At 49.0% G+C, this 24061-nt stretch overlaps 1 protein-coding gene across 1 annotated transcript; it reads left to right on the top strand.

Moving 5' to 3' along the window:
- The first annotated feature begins 1496 nt into the window (after positions 1-1496).
- Positions 1497-23854, top strand: CCDC63 (coiled-coil domain containing 63). The gene is made up of 12 exons (XM_081017419.1): positions 1497-1707; positions 3268-3382; positions 4741-4907; positions 6834-7023; positions 7581-7700; positions 9874-10055; positions 10720-10901; positions 14074-14291; positions 16521-16595; positions 18190-18382; positions 21147-21344; positions 23539-23854. The coding sequence occupies exons 2-12, from the start codon at positions 3344-3346 to the stop codon at positions 23676-23678; spliced, it is 1704 nt and encodes a 567-aa protein (XP_080873545.1). The 5' UTR covers positions 1497-1707; positions 3268-3343; the 3' UTR covers positions 23679-23854.
- The last annotated feature ends 207 nt before the right edge of the window (positions 23855-24061 follow it).

Below are 24061 nucleotides of genomic sequence, written 5' to 3'. Positions count from 1 at the left end.
TTTAGACCACAGTGCCAAGGGCCATTTACCCCTTTAACAATTTAGCCTACATTATCATGTGGCCCCTAGCACGGCCCTGTATGACAGACCGGTATTATTATTAGCCCCATAATGTAGATGGGAAGACTGAGGCTCAACTAAGGACTCCTAGTGAGTTTGCAGCAAAGGTGCCTGGCAAACTGGGGACTTTCCAGTTTATAGTTCAGTCTCTTGGCTCTTTTTATTTAGATAGTGCTTTCTGGGTGTTTTGCACTGCAGTTCCCTCCATCCTCAGCCAGCCCATCTGCTTGGGAAGGTTGATTCAGGGCTTGCCCACATTTGAGCATCATTTGCCTGTTCATCCATGCCTTGAAATTAGATGGGAGTACGGCAGACCAAACCTGCACACGCTTGCATTTGTGTATGGGGACCAACTTCTGTCTTTTCCTGTTCATACCAGGAGGCATTCCTCTTTTGTGGGACGCGGGTGGCGCTGTGGGTTAAACCACAGAGCCTAGGACTTGCCGATTAGAAGGTCGGCGGTTCAAATCCCCGCGACGGGGTGAGCTCCCGTTGCTCCGTCCCTGCTCCTGCCAACCTAGCAGTTCAAAAGCACGTCAAAGTGCAAGTAGATAAATAGGTACCACTCCAGCGGGAAGGTAAACAGCATTTCCGTGCACTGCTTTGGTTTGCTAGAAGCGGCTTAGTCATGCTGGCCACATGACCCGGAAGCTGTACACCGGCTCCCTCAGCCAATAAAGCGAGATGAGCGCCACAACCCCAGAGTTGGCCACGATTGGACCTAATGGTCAGGGGTCCCTTTACCTTTTTATTCCTCTTTTTTTTGGGGGGGGTGTCACTGCTTTCTAATCTGTCAATTCTATTGCACCCATAAAACACCAGCCAGGGCATGCACACAGAGAGCTACTAATGCACCTTGTTTCTCACAAAACCAAAAATGTGCAAAGACACCCAGCCAGGTAATTGTAAATGTGCTTGTGCAGTGTGTGAGGGCAAGGGCCATAGCTCAGGGTGTCTGCCTTGCAAGCAGAACGTCCCAGGTCCAATCCTTCTCCAGGGAGGACAACTGGGGCTTCCAGCCACTGGCACTCAGAAGCGTTGCTGCTTCTGTCGAAGTAGAAATTAGTCTCCATCAGTCATGGTTAGTAGTCATTGTCAGAGCACCCTTGGCGCAGAGCATCCTGGTATATTGCAGATGCATGAAGGGCAAAACTGCCAAGGTTCGGCTCCACGGTCCTGCTTTCAATCTTGAGGATTCACACTAGGAAAGATTCACTGCGCATTTTCTGGGATTAGGGGTTAAATCCTAGTTCCTGGGGCTGAGCCACGGGTCAGATCAAGCTCGGTCCGTAAACCGAGAAATCGGGTCATCGTGAGGATCGCCCACCCCGCGGAACGCCCGCGCCCCAGCCAATCAGAAGCTGCCCGCTCACAATCGGATTCCGCATTGTGCGCGGAACTCTCCGCGGGGCGCGTTCTAGTAAGCGAGGCGCTTCTGCTGCAAGCGGAGGGGGAGGCGGGCGAAAGCAGGGGACGCCGACGCTGGCCTCCTTTTCTGCCCTTTGGAAGATCAGCATTTTCCCTTTCTGAAAGGAAGGTAGAGGAGTCCGCCGTCGCGCAAGTTGCGCGGCGGTTAGAAGAAGACGCTTGCGAGATCCTGTCCCGCAGAAGAAGGGAGGCAGCGCTGCGGCTGGTGCCCGGAGGAAAGTGAGGCTTCTACTTAGCCCAGGCTCCGTTATTCCCCTTCCTTCTCCCCCTGTGGCTTGTCCAAATAATTGTTGTCAATCACATCTGAGCCCTCTTTCCCCATCAAGCCTCTCCAAATTTTCCCCTTATTTATGCGATCGATATTCACGGTTCTTTCAAAAGCAGCATAACTAAGGTCCCTGCCCCCAGAAGTTTACAGTTTCTATGCTGCAAAAAAAGCAGGCGGGAGGGTGGATCCAAGCGGTCAGTGCAGTTGAAATGAGAGACGCATTTATTATTATTATTATTCTTATTATTATTAATTTACAGGTATTGCATTTACTGTATATCCCACTTTTTTCTTCCAGGAGCTCAAGGTGGCATACATGGTTCTCCCCCTCCTCATTTTTTTTATTTATTAAAAAAATAAATTTATTTGTTTGATTTTTCAGATTAAAGTTTTACAATCACATATCCATCTGCTGGACTTCCCTCCTCCCCTTTGTGGGTCCTACTGTTAATCATTTCCTCCTGCATCTTTTATGATAATCCAAATCTTTTACATCTCCTTTATGTCCAACATTCACCATTAAACTACAAGTGTTATTCCAACCCTACTAACAATTATTTATTTATTTATTTATTTCTATACCGCTTTGTATTTTTAATAAAAATCTCAAAGCGGTCTACAGCATATTAAACCTCTTCGTTAGAGCTGGTAAGTCTGGGCCTCAACCCTTAGACCCAGGTGGATTTTAGCTGTTTACAATGGTTTTTAGGATAAATTAGAATTTCCCTCCATTCCTAATTAAAAGTTTGGTCTTCTTGATTTCTGGTTCTTCCGGTCATTTTAGCCCTTTTCAGGATAATCCATCCACTTCATCTGCCATTCTTCCCCCCTTCCTCATTTAATCCCCACATCAATTCTGTGAGGTAGGTTAGACTGAGAGGCAGGGACTGAAACACCCCCCCCCCCCGATCATCAAGTGAGCTTCGTGGCTCAGTGGAGGGATTTGAACCCTGGTTTGTCCCAGGTCCTAGCCCAACACTCTAACCACTGCACCACACTGGCATAAGACTCCAACGGTGATTGGAAGTGTGTGGGCAGTACCTGATGAGTTCAGGTGTAAATAGACTAAATGACACACACACCCCACCCCGCCCTCACCTGCTCCCAAATTCTGGGCTTGGCAAACGTTAGTCAACCTTGCAACTCCTTCATGCCAAGACCTAACAAAATGTCTAGACTGACCCGCTTGGAATGGGTCGGTTTCCATAGAAATGGCAAGAAGAAGGTTTGTGCCCCCACCAGTACGTGCTCTCTTGTCATTTCTATGGAAACCCAAGTCCTGAATGGGTTGGACAAAGCTGAGCCATCTGTTGCACCCCCTCATTATAGAAGGAGAACAAGCTCTCTGATGCCATCAGGATAATGTTCTCCCGTTAAGCTCAGAGAGCCATCTGGGGTGATTTCGCCTTAAGGGAAGCAGAGGAAAGGGGGCGAGGACCAAATTTGCCAGTACGATGGAGCAATTGCTGCTGGGGTCTCGCTTCCGAATGTACATTTGCTGTTCTTTTCAGGGCACGGGTCTTCCTAAAAGAAACATATTACCTTCGTTTTGCTTGACGGAGGCGATTGACATCAACAGGAGAGAGAATGAAGGCGTTGACTAAAATGGCTACTGGAACTACCTTGGTAACTCTTAGACTGCTGTAAATTGTTCCATGTGGGATGACTCTTAATGACATCTTGTGTTTAATTTCACAGCACATTTATTGATGGGCCGAGGCTGTCACCAACGTCTTACCCTATATTGAAAAGTTGACATTGGTACCATGTCATTGGTACCATGAGGCTGTTTCCACATGCAGGTTTTGGTTTTTTTACTCATAATTGCTGGTCTGCGCTGTGGTTACACACCTGACACGCAATTTCAGATCAGGCAACTTCAGGTTCCAACCCTTAAATGGATTAGCTGCCATGGGATGCAGGGCCTTTTTTTGTCGTAGCCCCAGAGCTCTGAAACTCTCTTCCGAAGGATGTCAGATGATCTCCCTCTCTGACAGCAGAAAAAGATGGTTTTGTTTCCTCCCCCCTGAGTTCTCCACTGTTGCTGCTGCTGTTTTAAAACTGCCCAAATAGGAAGATGCTTTTCTTTCTCTACTGGGATTTTGGAAGCTGGGGCCGGGGGGGCCGGGCGCTTGTGGGATTCCCAATAGGGTAGGGCACCTGCTATGCTTCAGCCCCATCAAATGGCTTTTGTTGGTGGGAGATATATAGGAATCATCATCATCATAATTTATTATACCCCGTCCATCTGGCTGGGTTTCCCCAGCTACTCTGGGCGGCTTCCAATCAAGTGTTAAAAACAATACAGCATAAAATATTAAAAACTTCCCTAAACAGGGCTGCCTTCAGATGTCTTTTAAAGATAAGATAGCTACTTATTTCCTTCACATCTGAAGGGAGGGCGTTCCACAGGGCGGGTGCCACTACGGAGAAGGCCCTCTGCCTGGTTCCCTGTAACTTGGTTTCTTGCAATGAGGGAACGGCCAGAAGGCCCTCGGAGCTGGACCTCAGTGTCTGGGCAGAACGATGGGGGTGGAGACGCTCCTTCAGGTATACTGGACCGAGGCCGTTTAGGGCTTTCAAGGTCAGCACCAACACTTTGAATTGTGCTCAGAAACGTACTGGGAGCCAGTGTAGGTCTTTCAAGACGGGTGTTATGTGGTCTCGGCGGCTGCTCCCAGTCACCAGTCTAGCTGCCGCATTCTGGATTAGTTGCAGTTTCCGGGTCACCTTCAAAGGTAGCTCCACTTAGAGCGCATTGCAGTAGTCCAAGTGGGAGATAACTAAAGCATGCACCTCTCTGGCAAGACAGTCTGTGGGCAGGTGGGGTCTCAGCCTGCGTACCAGATGGAGCTGATAAACAGCTGCCCTGGACACAGAATTGACCTGCGCCTCCATGGACGGAGGTTTGAGCCTTTTGAGCTTAAAACAGACCCCACTCCCCTCTCCTTCCCCCTTCCCTACTGATCTGCCCTGATCCGCAGCGCCGGAAACAATCCCGCACCAGGAGTGAGAACTCTGACTACACGGAGAAGGAGAAAGAGATGATGGCCGAGATTGAGCTGAGGAAGCTGCAGCAACAGTTCCGGATCATGGTGGAGAATAGGAAGTCTTTTGGGATCAAGACTCAACGGCAGTTGTTCCAGCAGGAGTAAGTGGGGCAGAGTTTTGCGAGGGGGCGGCCACATGAAGGGATGGCCACAGGGACCAGAGGTGGGGAAGCTTAGGCACAGGGGCCAAATGCGGACCCCGGGTCTCCCTGTTTGGCCCTCGGAACTATCCCCAGGAGTATAGTCCTTGCTTTTCAAGGGCAAAAGTGCCAAATTCGTGTGTTTTTTTTGCCCCAGACCCCCACCTGTCCTGGCTCCCATCTGATGAAGGACATGGAATTACATCACGGTTTCCACCAGAAGCTTTAATGATCACTGCAGATGCGCTATTGACAAAAAAATAAAATAAAAAATCTCTCCTATAGAAAAACTACGGAAATGTTAGGTAAAGGTAAAGGGACCCCTGACCATTAGGTCCAGTCGTGGCCGATTCTGGGGTTGCGGTGCTCATCGCGCGTTATTGGCCGAGGGAGCCGGCGTACAGCTTCCGGGTCATGTGGCCAGCATGACTAAGCTGCTTCTGGCGAACCAGAGCAGCACACGGAAACGCCGTTTACCTTCCCGCCGGAGCGGTACCTATTTATCTACTTGCACTTTGATGTGCTTTCGAACTGCTAGGTTGGCAGGAGCAGGGACCGAGCAACGGGAGCTCACCCCGTCGTGGGGATTCGAACTGCTGACCCTCTGATTGGCAAGTCCTAGGCTCTGTGGTTTAACCCACAGCGCCACCCACGTCCCACTACGGAAACATTAAGAAGGCATTTAAAACTAATCCTAAAGAAAAAGCAATCTCAGCACAGTGGCGGCTCATTTTCATAGAATCATAGAATCATAGAATCATAGAATCATAGAATCATAGAATCATAGAATCATAGAATCATAGAATCATAGAATCATAGAATCATAGAGTTGGAAGAGACCACAAGGGCCATCGAGTCCAACCCCCTGCCAAGCAGGAAACACCATCAGAGCACTCCTGACATATGGTTGTCAAGCCTCTGCTTAAAGACCTCCAAAGAAGGAGACTCCACCACACTCCTTGGCAGCAAATTCCACTGTCGAACAGCTCTTACTGTCAGGAAGTGCTTCCTAATGTTTAGGTGGAATCTTCTTTCTTGTAGTTTGGATCCATTGCTCCGTGTCCGCTTCTCTGGAGCAGCAGAAAACAACCTTTCTCCCTCCTCTATGTGACATCCTTTTATATATTTGAACATGGCTATCATATCACCCCTTAACCCCCTCTTCTCCAGGCTAAACATGCCCAGCTCCCTTAGCCGTTCCTCATAAGGCATCGTTTCCAGGCCTTTGACCATTTTGGTTGCCCTCCTCTGGACACGTTCCAGTTTGTCAGTGTCCTTCTTGAACTGTGGTGCCCAGAACTGGACACAGTACTCCAGGTGAGGTCTGACCAGAGCAGAATACAGTGGCACTATTACTTCCCTTGATCTAGATGCTATACTCCTATTGACTCCTATTGATCCCAACAACTCCTTGGGAACTCACCTCCCTCTTCTCCATAGTGCACATTCCTTAACCACCATATTGTACCTGTTCTGTTTGGGGCTGAAGGAAGGTCCTTGGTACATATTGCCACATTGACTCAGATCAATCTCACCAGCCCCAGACCCCCTTTCCGGACTAGATCCCCTCTTTCAGATGCCCACTGGCATTAAGACGATAGCCTCCCACTATGAGTTGGTTCCAGCGTCCAGTATTTGAGGCGCACTGTTCCTGTACATGGAGGCTCTGCTTTCGTTCCTGATGGCCATTGGCTGCCACTTTTTACGGATCCACCCCATCTCCTTTTAAAGCCATGTAGGTGAACCCCACCCCCCTTGCACATGCGTCCCGTTGTGCGGAGAAGTATTACCAAACGCACGGCTCAGTTGTGAGCCTCCATTGGTGCGTCTGTGCAGTGTTTGTTGTGAGGATGCACACTCTTAACCTCTTTCCCTCCTCTGCCTCAGGAGGCAAATCCACGCCTTGAAACAAGAGCACGACGAGATCAATTTACTTCTGAGCCTCACCAAGTCGCCTCGGAACCTTTTCATCGACGACCGCAACTGCATGGAGCTTAAATTTCTTTTGCAGACCAAAGACGAGTATGACGCCCTCATCAGAGCCACCAAGGCCTTGATCTCGGAACTGGATGACAAGGTGCATGGTGGGAAATGCCGGGAGGGGTGTGAGGTCTGGTGCGCACACCCTGAAATTGGCTTGTATTTTTGGCTTTCTAGTTTGCTGCAAGCAGAAAGCCTAGAGTCATAGTATCATAAAGGTAAGGGGACCCCTGACCATTAGGTCCAGTCGTGACCGACTCTGGGGTTGCGGCTCTCATCTCGCTTTATTGGCCAAGGGAGCCGGCGTACAGCTTCCGGGTCATGTGGCCAGCATGACTAAGCTGCTTCTGGCGAACCAGAGCAACACATGGAAACGCCGTTTACCTTCCCGCCAGAGCGGTACCTATTTATCTGCTTGCACTTTGAGGTGCTTTCGAACTGCTAGGTTGGGAGGAGCAGGGACCGAACAACGGGAGCTCACCCTGTCGCGGGGATTCGAACCGCCGACCTTCTGATCGGCAAGTTCTAGGCTCTGTGGTTTAACTCACAGCACCACCCGCGTCTTCAAGGCAGCTTACGTTCCTCCTATTCAAAGCGGGTAAACTGGTCCTGAGCTATTCATATAAAGGTCTTCATGGATCTCTTTTGTTTCAGATCACGGAACTGGAGAACAAGATTAAGAAACAGAAAATGCTTGTGATCAAAATGAGGCAGGAGTACGACGGCAGGTGGCTGCAGAAGCAGATCCAGCTCTTGGACAACCGACTCAACCACGTGAGCTGTGCCCCCCCCCCGCCTTTGCTGGTCCAGGCCCCCCTCCTGAGTCTCACACCTTCTGCCTCTGCTGAGAACCAGATTCTGCCTCCTCCGGGAGGTGGCAATGAAATAATCTCACCCCCTGCGAAAAACAAACATTATAAACCCAGTTAAAAGCAGAGGGAACTGTTTATATTTTGCTCCCAAGCTTCAGGGGAGCATTCTTCAACACATACACACTGTGCTGGTCCCGTGGGTTACCCGAGAGGCAAGGTCCAAGTCCGGTCTGTGGTCAAAGGTGCAATGTGGAGGCAGTCCGTAGTAGCTGAAGCTGGGTGCAGGGCAAGGAGTCAGGTGAAGTCAGGAACAGGCAAGCAAGCAAGCAGGGAGCCAGGGCGGGTCAGGAGCTCAGGCAGGAAAGCAGGACAGGGTTCAGGCAGGAACTAGCAACCAACAATGTTGCTTCCGCAACTTGGGATTGGGCTGGCCGGCTTTTATCTGCCCCGAGGCATAGGGTGGCCCCCATCCTCTGGTGACTCGCCTCTCCTGGCCTGGAGGCGAGCACTCCTCCTGCAGGAACTTAGTTCCCTCCGCCTCTCTGCCCTGAGCCTCTGCAGCTCAGGAGAGGCTGGAGGGTTACCGGACCCAGAGGCAACCTCAGTTTCCTCTGACGGGGCTGGAGCACCTGCAGGCAATGGGTCCTCCATCACCTCAGGGGCCAGAGCAGACTCAGCTGATGCCTGCCCCTGAGGACCCAGCACAGGTGAGGACCCTTCAGGCTCATGCCCCAGCCCCGGCTCAGCTGGTTCTGGAGGCGGGGAATCCTGTGCAGGCTGGGATCCCTCAGGTTCAGCATCCGAGTCTGAATCCCAGGCCATCACACACACACGAGGGAAGGACCAGCAGACTTGTGGGGACCCCAGGTTTTGTAGAAGGACCCATTTATTTATTTGGGGGGGGGGTAATCCCAAGGAGGAGAAAATGTTGCACAATATCCCCAGAAGATCTCAGTGGCACAGGATCCTGAGAGTGGAGAGAAAAACTGGGTGGGAGGGATGGGGGACCTCAGACCCAGGGGCCAAATGTGGCCCTCCAAGGTTCTTTCTGGCCCTCATGTCTCTCCCCAAGCCACATTCCCTCTCTGTGGGTCACAACTCTCGCTACCTCTGCTCCACATCTTCCTGGGATGTGCCCTCGAATTCCAGCCAAAGTAAACGTATTAAAAAACAACACCCAATCTAAAATCATGACTATTCCTTGAGACGGCACAGACTTATGCCAAGGTGGTTCAGCACCTCTTTGCAGGAAGAAGGTTTTGCAGTTTAGGACAGTAATAATAATAATAATAATTTATTATTTATACCCCGCCCATCTGGCTGGGTTTCCCCAGCCACTATGGGCAGCTTCCAACAAAACACTAAAATACAATAACCTATTAAACATTAAAAGCTTCCCTAAACAGGGCTGCCTTTAGATGTCTTCTAAAAGTTTGGTAGTTATTTTTCTCTTTGACATCTGATGGGAAGGCGTTCCACAGGGCGGGCGCCACTACCGAGAAGGCCCTCTGCCTGGTTCCCTGTAACTTGGCTTCTCGCAGCGAGGGAACCACCAGAAGGCCCTCGGCGCTGGACCTCAGTGTCCGGGCAGAACGATGGAGGTGGAGACGCTCCTTCAGGTATACAGGACCGAGGCCGTTTAGGGCTTTAAAGGTCAGCACCAACACTTTGAATTGTGCTCGGAAACGTACTGGGAGCCAATGTAGGTCTTTCAAGACTGGTGTTATATGGTCTCGGCAGCCACTCCCAGTCACCAGTCTGGCTGCCGCATTCTGGATTAGTTGTAGTTTCCGGGTCACCTTCAAAGGTAGCCCCACGTAGAGCGCATTGCAGTAGTCCAAGCGAGAGATAACTAGAGCATGCACCACTCTGGCAAGACAGTCTGTGGGCAGGTAGGGTCTCAGCCTACGTACCAGATGGAGCTGATAAACAGCTGCCCTGGACACAGATTTGACCTGCACCTCCATGGACAGCTGTGAGTCCAGAGTGACTCCCAGGCTGCACACCTGGTCCTTCAGGGGCAGTTACCCCATTCAGGACCAGGGAGTCCTCCATACCCACCCACCCCTTGTCCCCCCAAAACAGTACTTCTGTCTTGTCAGGATTCAACCCCTTCCTCATTTTGCTCTTTCCAGGTCACGGTTTATTTTGACACCATCCTGATCACCAATGCCAAACTCCGCGAGGAGATAGAGAATCTCCAGTGCCAGAAGTCTGTCTTCGATACCATCTACTCCCGGCTTCACAAACAGCTAGAGCAGCAGAGGAAGACGATGGACTTGTCTATTGAGCAATCGACGCAAGCCTATGAGCAAAGGTGAGAGCAGCCGGTCCCAGGTTCAAATCCCGCCAGGTTCAAATCCTGGGATCCGCCCCGCCCCCCACCCGAAACCCCATAGAGATGCTACCAGTCGTTGTTGTTGTTTAGTGGTTTAGTCGTTGTCTGACTCTTCGTGACCCCCTGGACCAGAGCACGCCAGGCACTCCTGTCTTCCACTGCCTCCCGCAGTTTGGTCAAACTCATGCTGGTAGCTTCGAGAACACTGTCCAACCATCTCGTCCTCTGTCATCCCCTTCTCCTTGTGCCCTCCATCTTTCCCAACATCAGGGTCTTTTCCAGGGAGTCTTCTCTTCTCATAAGGTGGCCAAAGTATTGGAGCCTCAGCTTCAGGATCTGTCCTTCCAGTGAGCACTCAGGGCTGATTTCCTTCAGAATGGAGAGGTCTGATCTTCTTGCAGTCCATGGGACTCTCAAGAGTCTCCTCCAGCACCATAATTCAAAAACTAGTCAATGTAGACAACACTGAACCAGATGGGTCAGTGGTGTGACTGTTAAAAGCAGCATCCCTGTGTTCCTGTCTTATTTCTGAACATGCATTTTCCTGCATTGCAGGGGGTTGGACTAGATGACCTTTGGGGAGACCCTTCCAACTGTCTGATTCTATGATTTCCCCGTCACCACCACTTCTGCCCGCTTCTAGGGTGGAGGCCCTTGCCAGGATCTCTGCGATGAAGGAGCGGCGCTGCAAGGACATTGCGCAGTTCAACATTGAGTTTCGGGAGCTGGAGCGGATCTACAACCACGAGACCAAGCTGAAGGCGTTCATGCTCATCAAGCTGGTGGACCGCTCGGAATTTGAGGAGCAGGCCAAAAAGGAAGAAGGTACCACGCGTTGTATTAAACAAAAATCTGCCCTTTCCCCCCCTTATGGGGAATCCAAGAGCCCATATAGAGTCCTTAAGTGGGTTCCCTATCAGTAGGAGAACATAACAGAGGCCAACCAGAGAATATTGAGAAGCAAAGCAGCTAGTAAGCCTGATCTTTATTGATCTGTTGCAACAGGGTCCTCACTCACTACACGCAGGAGGGAGGAGGAACCCAGAACAATGGTGTGCAAGCCCTTCTAAAGACTTTTGAAATTGCCCACCCTGTAGCTCAAGACCACCCCAAAAAACATCATACATACATCACAGAAGGAGGTGGTCTACAACAGAAATCCTGTTTGCAAGGATACCTGTTAATGGTCGCTGATTGCTTTACCTGGGCAGCCTGGCCATTCTTTTGTGATGGTTAATACTTTTAGTTCCTGAATCCAGGTCATGGGCTCACCTTATTCATACACAAATACGTCTTTCAGACAAGATTTGTAAGCAAAAAGACAAAGGGAAGGTTTTCCCCATTTCCTCCCTCCTTGCAGATAAATATATTGAGGTCGATTTGGGAGAGTCAAAATGGCTTCAGGATTGCTCTCCTGTACTATTTCAGACACGTGGTTTATATACTTGTGTGTGTGTTTGCCTTGTACATTTATAAACATTTATTTTATATTTGGGACTTTAGAATTCTTACAACAATATGCTTTAAAGTTATGATTTAAAGGCTTGCTGATGACACTCCTGTATTTATGAAAAGAATAGATTTAAAATTTCTGCTGTTAGGGTCTGCTTTGTATATTTTAGCCAGTTGCTCAGCCTTTGGGCCCCTGAATGTGTGAAGCAGAACACACTGGCTGCTGAAAGCGAGAGGACGGATCCTGTGGGCGGTATTCAGTCACGGTGCAGTCATGAAACTGGCTCTTATCCCAGCCTGTTTGGTTGCTTGACACCACAGCTTCCATGACTTTAAATTTCAGCTCCTTAATTGCTGCCTTTAGTGGGTTGAGCAATTGATGATGATGATAATAATAATAATAATAATAATAATAGTAATAAAATTTTATTTATATCCCGCCCTCCCCAGCCAAAGCCGGGCTCAGAGCAGCTAACAACAGTAAAATAATACAGCATTCTAAAATCAATTCATTCTAAAATCAGTTCAAATCAAATTGATGGCAACCATTGGGCTAGAGTTCTGTGAAGAGGGGGGTCAGACTATGCCTTGGCCAAAGGCCTGGTGGAACAGCTCTGTCTTGCAGGCCCTGCAGAAAGATGTCAAGTCCCGCAGGGCCCTAGTCTCTTGTGACAGAGCGTTCCACCAGATAGGGACCACAGCTGAAAAAGCCCTGGCTCTGGTTGAGGCCAGCCTAACATCCCTGTGGCCCGGGACCTCCAAGATGTTTTTGTTTGAAGACCGTTAGATCCTCCGTGGGACATAGCAGGAGAGGCAGTCCCGTAGGTACGAGGGTCCTAGGCCATATAGGGCTTTAAAGGTTAAAACCAGCACCTTAAACCTGATCCTGTACTCCACTAGGAGTCAGTGCAGCTGGTATAGCACCGGGTGAATGTGATCCTGCAGTGATGTTTTTCATGAGTGTTGTGAGTCAGTGGGAGCGAGTTAACCGGCTTGATGCCCGAGTCTCCTGCAATTCTTGGGGTCCTGGCTCCAACAAGGGTCAAAAATCAAATGGAGGATTCCGCTGTTGAGTTAGCCAAGCAAAGGGCACAAGATCCACCTAAGTATAGTCCTTTGTATAATGAAGGAAGTAGCTTTGTGCCGGAGGGCAAATGGGTGGGTCCCCTCCTTCACCTGGCTGGTGGTGAGAAAGACCAAGACAAACAATCCAGTCCAGATTGTTTTTATTTCTTTTTTTTTTTACTACTAGGATTGTTTTATAAAATTGATGAATGTTAGAAAAATGTTGGAACGAAATTACTTGGCTTTAGCAAAAATGTTTAAAGAATTATGTAAGAATATTATGGTTATGAGAAGTTGGTAAAAATAAGATTTAAGTTTTAAGCTTTAAGGTTCTTTATAGTAAGATAAGATTAAAATAGATTAAGGTAATGTAATGACAGAATATTATGAAATATGGAAAGGATTTGCTGCGACAGTTAACAACCAGGATACAAAAAAAGGGAGGAGGAGGAGGTCAAAGAAAGAAGGTAATGACAGTTGAGGATTCGAGAATGATGGATTTGGTTTTGAGTGTTTGTGGTGTATTTTTGTTTTTTGAATTTGTATTGTTTGATGTGGTTTGTTTTTTCTTTGTTTTTTCTTTCTTTTTTTTCTGCTTTGTTCTCTTTTGTAATTTTAAAATTTTTCAATAAATATCATTTTAAAAAAGAAAAGAAAGAAAGACCAAGACAAAGAGTGTGTGTGATCTGAGCCCGAAAAGGCAGAAGCCAGAGAGAGAGCCATGCTTGATTTCTGTTTAAATCCAGGCCTGTGGCTATGGGAGAAGCAAGACCTTCTTGGGGCGTTAATGCTATGAACCCCTCTATCTTAGGCTCAGGTTGTATATACGTGTAAATAAACCATAGTCTCTGCTGTCCCACATTCTGCAAGGAAACATGAACCTGTCAGGAATGAGCCAGCTCCTAGTGAAGGTTTGCAGCCAACTGCAGAAAGCAGCCAGGAACAGGGAGACTTAGATGTTAGGCAGGGGAGAGCCAGCCGCTGCAGACTGCTGCTCTTCCTGACCTTGATGGGTGATAAGGCAGTAGCTGAGAGCAGGCTAGAACACAGCCAAAGCTCGTAGGAAGCACAAAAAGGTGTGAAGAGTCTCAGAGGCAGCCTCTCAGATCAGGGAGAGAGTGGAGCTGATCCACTCAGTCCAAAGAGTCAGTGAATGGGAGGGCTGCTAGACAGGAAGCAAAACAAGAGACGTGAGAGTGGTAAGTTCAATATCTTCTGTAGATCCCGGAAGGAATCTTCAGAAGGGTCATCTTGAGTAATGATGCTGGAGGCTTTGTTAGAGCCGTCCGGAGTTATCTGTTTGTCTTGGCAATAAATCCTCCTTTTTAATTATGTACGCTTACTGTGTTATCAACCTGGGAACCTGGACTCCTGACGGATCCCTGGGTAAGTGCCTGGAACCCCCTGGAGCCTTGCACCCCTCAGAGACTGAGGTGGCAAGAGACAATTTTATGAACCCTCCCCCTTGAATCCCTTCCAGCTCTCAAGGCCAAGAAGCGAGCCAAGACCAAGGGGGAGAGCTTTGAGAGTTACGAGGTTGCCTACATGCGACTGCTGAAGCTGACGGAAAACGGGGACATAGACCTGCTGGTGGAGGATTTCATTGAGAAGGAGGAGAAGAACTTTGCCTACTTCAGCTATGTCACCGAACTGAACAACGACATGGAGAGGCTGCAGAAAAGGATTGAAGACATCCAGGTCTCCTCTCTGCCCTCCCCCCTCTTCCTACGCCCCTCACTGGTCCCTGGTCCTCTGGCCCTGGCTCCCCAGGCTGGGCTCTGGGCTCGGTTTGCTACAAGGCCACATTCAAGATGCTGGTACTGCCATCTAGGGCCCTGGGCAGCTCAGAAGCGGGTTGCTTAAGAAATGGCCTCCATCCTTGTACAGTCATACCTCGGGTTACAGATGCTTCAGGTTGCGTTTTTTAGGGTTATGGACGTGCCGAAACCCGGAAGTACCGTAACAGGTTACTTCTGGGTTTTGGCGGTCGCGCATATATAATAATAATTTATTATTTGTACCCCGCCCATCTGGCTGGGTTTCCCCAGCCACTCTGGGCGGCTTCCATAGAAACCAAAAATACACTAAAATATCACACGTTAAAAACTTCCCTGAACAGGGCTGCCTTAAGATGTCTTCTGAATGTCAGGTAGTTGTTTATCGCTTTGACATCTGTTGGGAGGGCGTTCCACAGGGCGGGTGCCACCACCGAGAAGGCCCTCTGCCTGGTTCCCTGTAGCTTTGCTTCTCGCAGTGAGGGAACCGCCAGAAGGCCCTCGGCGCTGGACCTCAGCGTCCGGGCAGAATGATGGGGTTGGAGACGCTAAATTGTGCTTTGCGCATGCACAGAAGACCAAATCACAACCTGCGCATGCACAGACACGGCGCTGCGGGTTGCGAATGTGCCTCCTGCACGGATCACGTTTGCAAACCGAGCGTCCACTGTACTTCCCAGAAGCAGTCAAGGACATTTTTGTTCTAACAGGTTTTCCCAGCTAGATAAGAGGGTCTACAAGTCTTTACTTGTTAGGGTTTTTGTTTTGCTTTAAGCCAGTGTTTCCCAGACTTGGGTCACCAGCTGTTTTCGGACTACAACTCCTATCATCCCTAGGAAGCAGGTCAGGGATGATGGGAGCTGTAGTCTTAAAAACACCTGGAGACCTAAATTTGGGAAACACTGTTTTAAACGTCCTTTTTTGTGTGTTTTTAAGTGTTTTTAACTATTTTATGTGTAGATTGCCTTGAGATGGTGGCTTGGGAGGTGATTAAGAAATCAGTTGCAATAATAATAAAATAAAGAATGTGCGTGAGAGAAATATTTCAGGAGCTAAAATTGACTCATTGCTGCCACCATGTAGCCAGTGAAGGGACTACAAGATGGCTAAACCTCTCTATCACCACCAACTGCTCTTTTGGTTGGGAGTTGGACCATAGCTGTCAACGTTTCCCTTTTTTAAAGGGAAATTCCCTTATTCCGATTAGGATTCCTCGCAAGAAAAGGGAAAAGTTGACAGCTATGAGTTGGACCAAACCACTTGATGTACGCTCTCAAAATGCTTTCACCAACACCCACCCATGAATCCTGGAATGCGTACCAGATTCCTTCTAAAAAGGAGCCTGCAACATCGACAGCTACAGGAACAAAAACAGAATTCTCTGATTAATCCATCCATTAAAATATTTTATCTTGTTATTTCCATTTGCTTATACATATTCATGCAAAGGATGAAAGGGAAAAAATAAAACAAATAAATAAAAACTATAAGCATGCAAAGGAGTAAAATATTTTACTCTGATTAATCACCAGCTATGCTATATTATCATCAATACCCATGGAAATTAATGGACCTACAGTCCTTAATAATTATACAACCTAGGCAGGGGGACCAACTCTTTTGGGCCCCTGCGTGCCTAAGTGGATATCTATTGGCAACAGACGGTTTCTTCTTTCAAGACTAGCATTGCACTCAGGTGGCACATAATTCCAACTTTTCTTTACCTATTAGTTTTCACATTTTATGTGATCTTTCAGAGGAAGTGAGATCGAGGACTCAGCTATACAGCTGCAAATAAAACGTGTGTTGTAAGGTGCATTATACAAATGCGACACTAGATGGCGATGGTGAGCTGTGGCAAATTCAATATCTTTTTCAAAACGTTTCTTTAAAAAAGCACTTTCACAATTTTTTAAATATGTGCCTAGATTTCACCCTACTTCTTGAAATCTAGCGCGGTTGGAGCGACACCCATAGGATAAAGGGAGGAGCTACGTATGTTGCTCCACCCACTTTTGCCCCTGGCCCCGCCCACCAGCTGCATGTGGGCCCCCGGAAACTTACCAATGAGAAAATATGGCCCTCACAATTTTTTTGGGAAAGGTTCTGGACTCTCTGCCTGAGCCCCTTTGTGCCCTTCTGTGTTCTGTAGAATGAAATCAGCAAGCTGAAATCCGAGCACAAGAAGGCGGAAGACATCGTTCACAGCAACATGAAAGAAGTGGAGGTAAATGGGGCACATGTGGGGCTGACCTGGGGGGTCCCGTCGCTGTGGGGAAAGGCTGCAACGTTTGGGACTTTTGAGTCCCATAGCTCAGAGGCAGCGTGTCCCGGGTTCAATGCCCAGTGGCATCTCCTGGGAGGGGTTGAGAGCTGCTGTCAGTCAACGCCAGATTTACATATAAGCTAAACAAGCTATAGCTTGGGGCCCCACTCTCTTGGGGGCCTGGGGCGCGGGTGGCGCTGTGGGTTAAATCACAGAACCTAGGACTTGCTGATCAGAAGGTCGGCAGTTCGAATCCCTGCGATGGGGTGAGCTCCCGTTGCTCGGTCCCTGCTCCTGCCAACCTAGCAGTTCGAAAGCACGTCAAAGTGCAAGTAGATAAATAGGTACCGCTCCGGTGGGAAGGTAAATGGCGTTTCCGTGCGCTGCTCTGGTTCACCAGAAGCGGTTTAGTCATGCTGGCCACATGACCTGGAAGCTGTACGCCGGCTCCCTCGGCCAATAAAGCGAGATGAGCGCCGCAACCCCAGAGTTGGCCACGACTGGACCTAATGGTCAGGGGTCCCTTTACCTTTACCCCTGACTGTTAGGTCCAGTCGCGGACAACTCTGGGGTTGCGTGCTCATCTTGCTCTATAGGCCGAGGGAGCCGGCGTTTGTCCGCAGACAGCTTCTGGGTCATATGGCCAGCATGACTAAGCCGCTTCTGGCAAACCAGAGCAGCGCATGGAAACGCTGTTTACCTTCCCACCAGAGTGGTACCTATTTATCTACTTGCACTTGACGTGCTTTCGAACTGCTAGGTTGGCAGGAGCAGGGACCGAACAACGGGAGCTCAACCTTAAAAGGGAACAGGCATGACTGTTGTGTGTCACATGCCTGTTTACTTCCAGCACAGTCTAGGAACTTCCGTTTGTATATAGCTTTTGTATTGCTGCTGTTTTGCTGGACACGAAGGGAAGCAGACATGTTTTTTCCTTTGTTCCTGCTGCTGAATAAAGTGCTGTAATATACTGCTTACACATGGCTCTGTCCGCCTCTTTTGCTGTGAGAAGATTTACACACTCAGCTGATAGAGCGTGCACGGGTCTCTAAACCTATCTGAGGCTCATGTCGCTGATTGATGCTGTTCCAAGGGAGACCGGTGATCGTCTGGCTGCCGGCCGGTGGCTGGAGCCAGCTGGGGGCCTGCCTGATGCCCCAATCTCCCCGGCAGTATCCCAACAGCCCTGATGTTATGTACTGAGTTGAATAGGATCCAAAAGGCAGCAGTCTGATTGGTCCTAGAACAATAGGATTCAGAATGCAGCAGTCTGATTGGTCCTAGAACAATAGGGTCCATAATGCAGCAGTCTGATTGGTCCACAGGAGCCACCCAATCCAGCTCCGGGTGGAAGTGAATCCGCAACCTGATTGGCCTACAGGTGAATCCCGGAATTAGCCAATCACGTGGGGCCCATTGTGTAAATAATGTATATAAAGCAGACATTCTGGGGGAACTTCCATTCCTCCTCACCGCTATTAGCTGAATAAAGAGCATGAAATCCACTCTTGACTCCGAGTATATTTCACCTGACCACCTCTCCTTTGGCCCGCAGGATAAGCTGCAGAAGACCACGGAAGATGCCAACCTGTACGAGTACAAGCTGAAAGAGAACAGCAAGATCCTGGACCAGCTAAAGCAGGCGGTGGACTTCCTGTTCAAGGAAACGGGCTGCGATGCCACCAAGATCAGGGAGCACCTGGGCGAGACGGGGGAGATCACAGATCAGAACCTGATGCAGTATTTCAGTGAGTGATGGGGCCCTGTTGTTGTTGTTGTTGTGTTGTTGTTTAGTCGTTTAGTCATGTCCGACTCTTTGTGACCCCCTGGACCAGAGTACGCCAGGCACTCCTGTCTTCCACTGCCTCCCGCAATTTGGTCAAACTCATGCTGGTAGCTTCGAGAACACTGTCCCACCACCTCGTCCTCTGTCGTCCCCTTCTCCTTGTGCTCTCCATCTTTCCCAACATCAGGGTCTTTCCCAGGGAGTCTTCTTTTCTCATGAGGTGAGTATTGGAGCCTCAGCTTCAGGATATGTCCTTCCAGTGAGCACTCAGGGCTGATTTCCTTCAGAATGGAGAGGTTTGATCTTCTTGCAGTCCATGGGACTCTCAAGAGTCTCCTCCAGCACCATAATTCAAAAGCATCAATTCTTCGGCGATCAGTCTTCTTTATGGTCCAGCTCTCACTTCCATACATCACTACTGGGAAAACCATAGCTTTAACTATACAGACCTTTGTTGGAAAAGTGATGTGTCTGCTTTTTAAGATGCTGTCTAGATTTGTCATTTGTCATTCTCCCAAGAAGCAGGCGTCTTCTAATTTTGTGGCTGCTGTCACCATCTGTAGTGATCATGGAGCCCAAGAAAGTAAAATCTCTCACTGCCTCCATTTCTTCCCCTTCTATTTGCCAGGAAGTGATGGGCCCAGTGGCCATGATCTTAGCTTTTTGATGTTGAGCTTCAGACCATATTTAGACTATATCCAGACCATATCCAGACGGCTCCCTAGACCAGGTCCATCTCTTGGGTTGCCTCTGCAATGGACCCAGATGCACACCAGACACCAAAAAGCATCACGGGGCTGGCAACACCTCTGCAGGGTTTCAGGCACAGGATCTTTCCCTGGAGATGCCACTAGGATTTGAACCTGGGACCGTCTGCCTGCAAGGGAGGCACTCTGCCACTGACCTATGGCCATATCCCTGGAAATCTCCATTGGGCAAGAACGTTCCACGTTGTTGGAATCCATTGTCCAGTAGCTCCAGCAGGAAGCAAGGCCCTCTGCTAGAAATGATGGGAGTTTTAGTCTAGCAAGATGTTTGAAGCTCTCTACCTTGCTTTGGGAGCAAGGAGCTCTCTGCATGCTGTTTCTGGAGGTCCCAGGATGCTCTTGCAAGATCTTGAGGGGCTGTCAGGAACATCCCAGACCTGGTGCTCAGAGAGGGCCTTGCTTCCCAAGTAAGGTGGAGAGCTTAAAAGGTTTTTCTGGACCAGGAAAACCCATCCCAAAAAGAGCGTTTAAGCTCTCTGCCTTACTTGCATTTAATTTGTGGGATTTCAGCCCTTCAAGCAGCCTTCAACCATGTATGGTTGAAATGGCACAAGTTAAATGTGTGTTAAGTTAAACGAGTTACAGGTAGGTAGCCATGTTGGTCTGCTGTAGTCGAAACAAAATAAATAAAATAAAATAATAGAAAAAATCCTTCCAGTAGCACCTTAGAGACCAACTGAGTTAGTTATTGGTATGAGCTTTTGTGTGCATGCGATGCGTATTAAATAATCTTACAATTGCCACATTGGCCTCACTTTTCCCCCAAATTCCGACTGCGGAAAGTTAAAGTGCGGCTTATATTTGCGACCTTACAGAATGCAGCCAGGAGCAGCGAGGAAGGGAGCAACTTATATTGGGGTATTTTTTATTTTTTCTTCTCCCCCCCCCCCCATCAATTTTAAAGGTGCTGCTTGTATTTGGGTGCGGCTTATATTCAGGCCAATACGGTATAATCATAATAGTGGATGCATTGCAAGAAGCAATGCAGATCTGCTTGTGTTTCCTTTCAGCTCGATCTACTTTTCCCTGTGCACAGGCGCGGGCAAATGATTTGTGGTCAACTTAAGCTGTGTTTTCTGTGAAGTCCCATTGTACAACACGGAGCTTGCATGCCATTCTCTTGAAGCAACTTGTGATTTTCAGTGCTCCTACATGCTTAGCTTTGGGAAAGACAGTGGTTAAAAAGACTCCCTTGCATGCAGAGTCTGTAGCTCCAGGACACTGGCGACTGTGGGAACTATGGGATGTGATCCATGAGAGCCAGTCAAGTACAACATTCCTTGTAATTCTAGAGAAGACATGCGAGGGAATGTTTGGTCCAGCCAGTCAAAACTTCCTGTTCCTCCTGGCTGGAGCATCCTTCCTTTTGCATGTGATAGAAGGTGGGCGTGACCTTACCTGTCCAGGTAACAAAAGGACAAGTCACGCAGCACACCTCTCTCTTTTTGACTTCCTTCTTCGTTTGACCAGCTTTTAGCTAGGACTGCTCTGCTAGCTTTCAGCTAGCAGAAGCACTGGGATTATCCCCCCATATGGGGTAGATCCACATGTACATATCGGTAACTAAGTCTGCCTTCAGGAATCCAAATGTGAACTGATGTGAGTAAACTTCTTTTGTTGACTTTGAATAAGATTGCCGTGTCTTTATTCTTTTAAGAGGGATTCAAGGGAACTTACCAGGAATGTACAATTCAATCTGAGACAGGTTGAATTGTACAATAGTGAGAGGCTCACACGAGCCTGCAACCAGCTATCTGCTGTGTATGTAAAAAGGGGGATGTAAAGTCTGCTAAGTAAAGGAACTTGCTAACGCAAGTTAGGAAGGATATTAATAAACAATATACCCTCTCCTGCTACTCTGAGCATTCCCACAGAAACAGCAAGGGGTCTTTGACCCCTGGTGACCTACAGCCAATAGGCCACTGCTCCTGAAGTACACCACTTGTCTCCTCCCTTCAGGCATCGTGGAGAAGAAAAGCAACGACCTCTTGCTGATCGAATCTTTCCTGCGTTACAAGGAGCTGGAGGGGGAGCTGGACTCGGTCCCCATGCTGAACCCCTTTTTGGGCGGCTCCGCCTTCCTGAAGAAACTGGAGACCATTAAGATTGCGCCACCTTCTCTCAGCGTCGATCCCTTCGCAGAGACGCTGGAGCCCTGTAAGTAACTGTGGCTCTGATGCAGAGGACGGTGATGCAAAACATTTCTAGATGCTCTCAATATATGCAGCAGGCCTGCAGTCGGGGGTGAAACGAGGCTTTATTTCACCTGGGTCAAAGACCCAGTTTGGTACCAACACCACCCCACGCATTTGTGTATACACACACACACACACACACACAGAGGCTGGCAGCCCTCTGGAGGCTTCACCCGGGGCAAAAAACCTGGCTAGGTCCCCCATAGCTACGACTCTGCCTGCAGCTTACATGTGATTTACTTGCACAATTCGGGGGGGGGGGGCAAATAACAATAATAATATATATTTATTTATACCCCACCTGTCTGGCTGGGTTTATCCAGCCACTCTGAGTGGCTCCCAACAGAATATTAAAAATAGAATCAAACATTAAAAAATTCCCTAAACAGGGCACCCTTCAGATGTCTTCTAAAAGTCAGATAGTTGTTTATTTCCTTGACATCTGATGGGAGGGAGTTCCACAGGGTGGGCGCCGCTACCGAGAAGGCCCTCTGCCTGGTTCCCTGTAACCTCGCTTCTCGCAGGGAGGGAACCGCCGGAAGGCCCTCGGAGCTGGACCTCAGTGTCTGGGCTGGATGATGGGGGTGGAGACACTCCTTCAGGTATACTGGGCTGAAGCTGTTGAGGGCTTTAAAGGTCAGCAACAACACTTTGAATTGTGCTTGGAAAATGTACTGGGAGCCAATGTAGGTCTTTCAGGACTGGTTTTATATGGTCTCGGTGGCCACTCCCTGTCACCAGTCTCGCTGCTGCATTCTGGATTAGTTGCAATTTCTGGGTCACCTTCAAAGGTAGCTCCACATAGAGCACATTGCAGTAGTCCAAGCAGGAAGTAACCAGAGCATGCACACTCTGGGGAGACAGTCTGCAGGCAGGTATGGTCTCAGCCTGCGTACCAGATGGAGCTGGTAGACAGCTGCCCTGGATACAAAATTAACTTGCACCTCCATGGACAGCTGTGAGTCCAAAATGATTCCCAGGCTGTGCACCTGGTCCTTCAGGGGCACAGTTGCCCCATTCGGGACCAGGGAGTCCTCCACACCCACCCCCTCCTGTCCCCCCAAAACAGTACTTCTATCTTGTCCAGATAGATGTCACCGCCATCCATCCTCCAACCGGCTCCACTCACTCACACAGCCTTCGCTGATTCTGATTTGAAAGAGAAGTAGAGCTGGGTATCATCCGCATACTGATGAACACCCAGCCCAACCCCACTGATGAACTCTCCCAGTGGTTTCATATAGATGTTAAAAAGCATGGGGGAGAGGACAGAACTCAGAGGCACCCCACAAGTGAGGGCCCAGGGATCTGAACACTCATCCTCCATCACCACTTTCTGGACACGGCCCAGGAGGAAGGAGCAAAACCACTGTATAACAGTGCCCCCAGCTTCCAGCTCCTCTAGATGGTCCAGAAGGATGTTATGGTTGATGGTATCAAAGGCCACTGAGAGATCCAGCAGAACTAGGAAACAGCTTTCACCTTTGTCCCTAGCCCCCTGGAGATCATCGGCCAATGCAACCAAGCAAACAAATGCAGAGCTAGGTAGGGGAGAATGGACAGTGGGAAGAGGCCATCCAAGATCTCACGTGACCATCCCAGAACCCTGTGAGCAAGGAGGAGGGCTTAAAAAGCTCTTTCCTTGCGGGGGTTTCTCGTCACTGAAAGAGTTTTCAAGCCCTCCACTTTGTTTACTAGGCTCCGGGAAGGCCCCACAATGCCTCTGGGCAGCTCGTGAGTCAACCCGCAGCCTTCCAGAAGCCTTGCATGGCCATCCCAGAGTGTGGCGAGGAAGGGATCGTCTCCATGGACAGGGAATGATGCTCCTGAACACCAGAGCATCTCCTGCTGCCAGCTGGCCTCCGCTGCCACCAGTCCTGTTTAGCAAAGGGGGAACTGAAATGCAAGTGAGAGGTTGGCCAACCAGCAGATCGTTTCCTGATCTTTCCCAAGGAAGACCCAAGTTTACGACGAGCTGAGCAAGGGGACGAGGGGGTCTTACTGGTCATCTGAAGCAAGCTTGAACCTGGGCAGAGGGTGAGGAGGAGCAGGTGGCCAGGGGCTCAAATTCCGTTTTGTTGCAAGCTGTAATTAAAAACCAAGCCTAATGTTGCGGATTCCACCTCTAAGCTGCAACCCCTTGAATTTCCCAACAGTGGAGGGTCCTCTGGACCACAGCACCCTGCGGGCCATGATCCTGGAGAACCTGGAGAGGGAGAAGATGAAATCGCTTAAAAGCTCGGTGGAGAGAATGGAGGCCAGCCGAGAAAAGAAGAAGTATTCCACCTTACCCTAAGAGGAGACAGGCAGGCACCCCGGCCAGAAAGCCCGGGGATTCTCAGCCCAGTTCATAGACTATGTATGTGTGTGTATATATATATTTATATTTTAAAAAATACTAAATGGGATGGAGTACCAAAATGGGCTCTCTTTTGTAAACATAAAAGGTTATTAATAAAGGACACGATTTGACTTTTGCATTTCTACAGTCTCTGCAATGTTCTAACCTTTGCAATGTTTTACTTTTACTATCGGGACGCGGGTGGCGCTGTGTGTTAAACCACAGAGCCTAGGACTTGCCGATCAGAAGGTCGGCGGTTCGAATCCCCGCGACGGGGTGAGCTCCCATTGCTCGGTCCCTGCTCCTGCCAACCTAGCAGTTCGAAAGCAGGTCAAAGT

Source organism: Podarcis pityusensis (assembly GCF_964106645.2).
Source record: "Podarcis pityusensis genome assembly, chromosome: 8".
In the NCBI taxonomy this organism is placed as follows: Eukaryota; Metazoa; Chordata; class Lepidosauria; order Squamata; family Lacertidae; genus Podarcis; species Podarcis pityusensis.
This window is presented reverse-complemented; position numbering and strand designations above follow the sequence as displayed.